Here is a 6,991-nt window from a genome sequence, read left to right as displayed (position 1 = left end):
GTTTTCTAATTGAACGATTAGGATTTTGTAATTAAATGTGATATCTTCGGAGGTTGTGGATTGGGGTCTTAAATCCAATGAGCTACGCGATTTTTTCCATGTGCCTGTAGAGAATGAACCCTCCGCCTCCGCCTCCGCACCAACCTTCTGGTGATGCCTGACAACGACTCTTCACACGCAACCCTCTACACGCTCACCCTCACCGACACGCCTCACACGCCTTAAGAGGGTCCCATTCCCACCTTCCATAGCGATACACTCATCAATTGGTGCACCCCTTCCAACAAAATCAATGGACGTTTTAAATCACTCGGGCAGGCTGGCTTATTTATGCATCCCCTTATCTGGTGAGGCGTAAGTCCCACACACGATCCAGGTTGGCACGTGTGCCTCCTGTAAATGTACGCGGATTTCCTGCTAAAGCCTTTCAGCCTGAAGTTCCTGCGCAAAGATGCTGGGTGGGGCCCACCTCCAATTTTTTATTTTTTTTTGTGAAATCTACCTCGTTCATCCGTTTCGCGAGCTCATTTTAGGACAAGCGACCAAAAATGAGGTGGATTCAATACTCAAATGGGCCACACTAGAGAAACATTTGAGGAAAGAAATACTTACCGTTGAAATATTCTTGGGCTCCACCTTGATATTTGTATGCCATCCAAACCGTTTATAAGGTCATTACCACTGAGATGAAGTGAAAATACAGAAAATTTAGCCTGACACAAAGCTTTTGTGGCCACAGGAATGTTTCAACGGTTCTCCCTGAATGCCTACTGTTTCCTCTCGTATGGCCCACTTGAGTATTGGATCCACCTAATTTTTGGTCCAAAATCCTAAAATGAGCTCTCAAAGCGGATGAACGGGGTAGATTTCTAACAAAAATGGATGTGGGCCCCACCCACCATCCTTGCGCAGTAACTTCCTTTGGCAGGAATTCCGCGTCCCTTGTAAATATGAATAAAGAGAGGATCCCCAGCGGGGCGCGATTTGGGTGGATCCCTAACTGTGGGACCCTACCTGATTTACATCCACACTGTCCATCCATTTTGAAAGATCATTATATATTATTATTCTAAAAATGAAGTAGTTCCAAGTCTTAGGTGGACCATACCACAGGAAACAGTGGTGATTGAATTCCCACCGTTAAAAACTTCATGGGGCTAACAGAATTTTTATTTTCCATCCAACCTTTTGATAAGGCCAAAAAGACCTGGATGAAGAAACCACACAGATATCAGCTTGATCCAAAACTTTTATGACCTACGGGAAATTTTGATTGATTGATTATTTCTGTTTCCTGAATTATGGTCTACCTGAGATTTAGATCTGCTTAATTTTTTTTAATCATGCTCTAAAATAAGTTTTCAAAACGGATGAGAGATGTGGATATAAGAAAAATATATCAAAATGGGCCCGCCCACCTCGCTATTCTCTAGCAAACCCCTGAAGAAAATATCTAGGGACTTATAGGAGAAGGTGGCTAAAAGTGAATGCACTTCCCTTTCTAGCGCTACCAACCAAGCTCGTGCACAATGCCAACGACACTTGCGGTCCACTGAATGAGTAAAATCTACTTAATGTCCTGATCAATGCATGCTACGACTGGGCCCTGAGTCAAAAGAATCTCTACCGCTCGTCCGTACATGTAAGCTCAGGCCGCCTTTCTCCCTCTCTCTCTCACTCGGTGGAGGACGCGATATGCCTATGCCACTAGGCCAGAAAAAGTTTCTGCGGTTGGAAGCTATATGTGGTTACTCATAGATGTCCGTGGGAAATCTACTCCATGCATCAGTTTCTCTAGATCAGAATAGGACAGGATTAGGGAAAAGAAAAGACAAATCTAAACTCATGTGAGCCACGTGACACGAAACAGCGGGGATTTAATACCCACCATTAGCCACAGAAGTTATAGATCAGTATGATATTTGTGTTTACAGTTTATCCTATCCTAATGGTAATAACCTTACGAACGGTCTGAGAGGCGCGTCCAAATGATGGTGACCGTTACCGTCACCGTTAAGAGCAGTTATTATTAATAGATAGAGCTGTAGTTGGTCTCAACCGAAATAAATGCAGCAGCTGGGGAAACCCACCGACTGAAAAAAGAAGAAAAAAACCTCCGACTCCCTCATCTTTGTTGAAGGAGGAAGAGATGAAGAAATACCTTCTCCTCCTCTCTCCTGCAAAACATGTCCGGCAGCGGCAGTTCCGGCTTCCTTTTCCACAATCTCAGCAACCTTGGCCTTGGCTACGCTATAGCCATCGCCTTTGGATTCCTAGTCCTCCTTTCCACCATCCTCCTCGCCTCCTACGTCTGCTGCCGCGCTTCCCGCAATGCTCCTCCTCCTCCTCCTGCTCCCTCCTTCTCTAACCCTAACGTCTCCGGCGTCGTCCTTCCCCGCATCATCTTCGTCACCGAAGACAACGACAACGACGAAAGAGAGGATCATCCCGTTCCTGGCCTCGACCTGGCTGCCATAAACTCCTATCCAAAGTTCTCCTTCTGCAACTCCAAGGATCACGCCGGTGATTCCATATGCTCCATCTGTCTCTGTGATTACAGAGACGGAGAGATGCTGAGGATGTTGCCAGATTGCCGCCACTTCTTCCATCTCTGCTGCGTTGACGCGTGGCTACGCTTGAATGCTTCCTGCCCCGTCTGCCGCACTTCCCCGCTCCCAACGCCCATGTCGACGCCTCTGTCTGAGCTTGTCCCCCTCTCGCATTTCCCTGCGGATGGAAGGAGGTGACATTTCTCCTTCTTCGTTTTTTTTTTTTTTTGGGCTGTAAATTTCTCGGGTTGAGTACTGCTATTATTATTTTCCTTGGTTTGATTTGCGATTTATGATAAGATAATACAGAGAGTGTGAGAGAGAGCATCAAAGCTTCTAGGGTTTACTTGGAGTGAGTTTTGTTATTTTGGCAGAAAAAAGAAGATGAAGAAGAAGAAACAAATGAGTCTGAATACGCTGTGAAAATGAGGATGAATGGTCTTCTTTCCTCTGCTTTGCATAATGTGTTTTCATGTGTACAACTGTATCTTCCTTCCACTAAATTTTGCCATGTTTGGATTCTGTATTTACTTAAAGACCAAGTATAGGAATCTCCTCACATGAGTTTGCTGGAGTTACTTGGTTTTCCACTTCCAACAAGTGGGACCTGTGATTCGATAATCCAGGCCATTGGTTCGTTGATTATAAGTTAGGATAGACTATGCCCCAAAAATGTCCTGGATAGAGAACAACCCTGACTAATTTATCTGTGGCCTACATGGCTGAGCAGGTTTCTAAAAGGGCAGTGGCCAGTGGGATTGATCTCAATATCAAACTTACCTGATTACTACACTTTTTTCGTTAAGATGATAATGAAAATCAAAATCCAAAACTGAAATTCAGCAATTAGTGCATGCTGTTACTTGTTACACAAAAGGCAAAACTGAATTTAGGCATCAGGATCCACAACGCCCACTTGTTATTCTTCAACAGAATCACCACCAGGTGGTTTTAATTACTGGGCATCTGAAATCCATAAGCCACTTGTTAGACTTTCAACAAAATCAATATTAGGTCTTTTTACCATGAATCTTAAAACATGTTCCAATCTACCCTAACAGTCATGTGCGAGGAATTGCTCAAATCAGTGAAATTTTGGAGCCCAAGCCTACTCAGTTGGGACACGACAAGATTTGTCAAGTCGGCTCATTTTTATTTATTTTATCCTTTCAAACTACTTAGAGAGAGAGAGAGAGAGAGAGAGAGAGAGAGAGCTCCTATTTTAGATTAATTATTAAAGTATCGAGTCTGGTCAAGTAAAGACTCGGACAAATCTTCGAGTTGACCTGACCTGACTGGACATGGAGTTGGGTTGAGTATTGGAGTTTATGAACTCTGGTTTAAATTAGAAAAAAGACTGCATGTGACTCGATATTTCCACTTCCGTAGAAAGCCAGGAATATTCCTGCAATTACAGGGAGGGATATGTCTGCCCTTCCTCCACCATATGTAAAACAGTTGACCATAAGCTGAAACTATCTCTGGATCCATAACTCCCAGTGATGAGATGAAAGGATATTTCAATGGAGTGGATTACCTGTCACTGAAGGCATGACATTTTGTTGCCTGCAGATTGCATACTACACACATGCACACGTGTCTTATGATTTGAACTAGGCATGTTATTGTTCAGAGGTTGGTTGGCCCCTGACTAAATATTTCTATGATTGGACAGTCTTAACCATCTGATGAATGGGCCTTCCCTGGCTTGATGGGAGACCCTGCTGATTTTTGTGCTTTTGTGTTTATTTGTATGCCACAAATTAAAAGGGCTAGGATTGTCCAATCATTGTGATTTTCAATACTGGCAATACGAAAATTGACGATTTCAATCCCATCAATGCCATGTGTTTAGAGGGACACAGAGGCACAGGGAAAATATCTGAAAAATATTTCAACTTCTTGACATCTCTGATCAACTGTGGTATTCAAGGATGAAATAGGAGGACAGAGGATAGGAAGAGAGCAGTGGAAGAGGAATAATGTCTAAAATGACACATCTTGATGCAGTGGCCTTGCAATCCATACATCACACTAAACATTTTAAAATTGAATTGTTTGCCCTGAAACTTGTATGAACTTGCTTGTAAGTGCTATGTTCCTTGAACTTGGAGCTAGAATGCGTGCTGTACTTAGAATTGAAATGGAGAGATGGTTGAAGTCTAGGTGTAACTTTGGAGAGAGGAACTAGTTAAGGTGAGATGGAGATCCAAGTGTCAAGAAATAAGGATCGGTTTCAAAAGCACAGTTCTCCATACTCTGGTAGAGTGTGATGGTTGTTACTCTGGGACATTGAAATTCTAAACATGGCATACATTAGCTCAACAAACTGTCCAAGTCGTCAGATCCATTTTAAATAGCTTATCATATAAAATTTAGATTGATTTAATGATCGTAATCTCTGATCTATCAGCATTTGTTTCTTGAATTTGGAGCATCCATCCCCAATCAACCAATTTTATAGGAAATTAAACCAATGGAAGTTTTTTTTTTCTTTTTTTTAAAAAAATTAATTATAAAGAGCCATTTAAGTCAGGGCCCTTGATTTGTATGTTTTAGCTCTGACGCATTATATGCCAGGTGTACAATTTGTTAGTGCTTGTATTAACCATCACACTTGCAAGAGTATCAAACCATTCTTTCCCTTGTGAAGGGTAAGTAGAGTATCAGCTAGCAAATGTCGTTCCCAAATATAATCTAAATGCCTTTCTTTTGTTATAAAATCCTTGTCATGTCATTTAATACTGCATAGCGTTAGTGATTTAAAACACTAATTGCTTGAAAATTTTTCCCTTGATACTTAGTGGTTCATCTCACTAATGTAATTCATGACAGGGGAAGTGCTTGCTTGTCAGAATATCGACATTCTAGTTATGAGGATTTATCCTACCAAAGTATCCAAAAGTCCTATCTTGGATCCTATGTTTATGGCACACATACACTCTTATGTAGGGTAAAATAATAAAGGGCACACCAACACCAAGTTGGTCCTAATGATGGAGATTGTCCATCCTGACACGAGTCAATCCCCACACACAAGTTGTGCCGTAAGTACTTGTGATGGGCATAGTACATCAGAGTATTGAGGTTTATTAACCACAACTCTTTCTTGTTAATGATCATGGGTCTAATATCAAGTTCTCAAGGACATTTGGAGGAATCAATATTTTGTTCAACCCATACTCATTGTGTTAAGGTGACGTCATTAATTAAGGTACCATAACTTGTCCACCAAAGACATTTGGTCATTATGATCCATAATACATTCATATGGCTAATGGATTTAAGATACAGATTGATTTTCCAGGGCACTAGTCCAACATGACCAGCATAATCCATCTATTTCCCTAGCCATGGTTAACATCATCCTTCCAATGTGATTTTTTGAGAGGCTTGGTTGATAAAGGGTGAAACCCATATGATAGGTGGTCTAGATCAATGATCAAACCATTTTTAGCATGATCAATATGGATCATTCATTTTCCTTAATAATCTTTTGAATGTTAGTATCATTCAAGTGATTTTTGAGAGGTATGGGCAATCAAGGGTGGGGACCCGCACAATGGATGGTTTAAATCAATAATTGGGTTGTTTGTAGCATGATTGGTATGGCCTATATGTTTCCCTAGCCATTGATTAGACAATGAAGATCATCCGACCAAAAGTAACTTTTTGAGAGGGATGGGTGATCAAGGTAGGACCCATGTGATGGATGGTCTCATTGTACGATTGGATTGCATGTACTACAATCAATATGGACCATCCATTTTCCCTAGAAAGTGACTGGATGGTTAGGATCAACTGACCAAACTGATGATATGGTAGGCAAGACATGCACCTTTTTAAGTTGCATGCATAATTAAAATGAGAAATCACAGGTCACCACCTGTGATTTCCAACTGGACCACCGAATGGAATATGGGCGCTTAAAGTTTTAGGAATCACAATCACCTACTATTAGATGTTATTTGAAGAAGTTAATGCTAAGAAATTACAATGAGTAGCTGTTATATTACCTGATTATCGAAATATGTAGGTCATTCATATGCCCCCATTCTAAGCAACCCTATTAATGAAATCATCGACTATATTAATAATTGATAGTTCTAAGCAATCAGAATACTTAGTTTTTGTACTATTTGATTATTGAAATACCTAGATCATCTATGTGCCTCTGATTTAAGCGACCCCTGTTAGTGAAACCATTGACTTTTTCATTTTTTTTTTTTGGTTAGCTTGTTAGTACACCCACTGTCAGATCACACTTCACTGTTAGCCACCCCCACTAGGGTATCGATGCCAAGACCTTCATTCATACCATGGCCCACTTTCAATAGCTAGACATCCTGTCCAAGGAACTTAGCCAGTTTAATGAGGTGTCCCCAACTGTTTATCTTTAGGTGTCTAAAGGTCTATGTAATTCCATGCAATGAGAACTTACC

General features: G+C 41.1%; 1 protein-coding gene across 1 annotated transcript; it reads left to right on the top strand.

Moving 5' to 3' along the window:
* The first annotated feature begins 2,058 nt into the window (after window positions 1–2,058).
* LOC131245035 (RING-H2 finger protein ATL67-like) lies at window positions 2,059–2,778 on the top strand. Its single transcript, XM_058244205.1, has one exon. The coding sequence runs from the start codon at window positions 2,187–2,189 to the stop codon at window positions 2,745–2,747; it is 561 nt and encodes a 186-aa protein (XP_058100188.1). The 5' UTR covers window positions 2,059–2,186; the 3' UTR covers window positions 2,748–2,778.
* The last annotated feature ends 4,213 nt before the right edge of the window (window positions 2,779–6,991 follow it).

The sequence above is a fragment of the Magnolia sinica genome, chromosome 5, assembly GCF_029962835.1.
Source record: "Magnolia sinica isolate HGM2019 chromosome 5, MsV1, whole genome shotgun sequence".
Taxonomy (NCBI): Eukaryota; Viridiplantae; Streptophyta; class Magnoliopsida; order Magnoliales; family Magnoliaceae; genus Magnolia; species Magnolia sinica.
The sequence above is the reverse complement of the archived record's forward strand: the minus strand, read 5'-3'. Positions and strand labels throughout refer to the sequence as shown.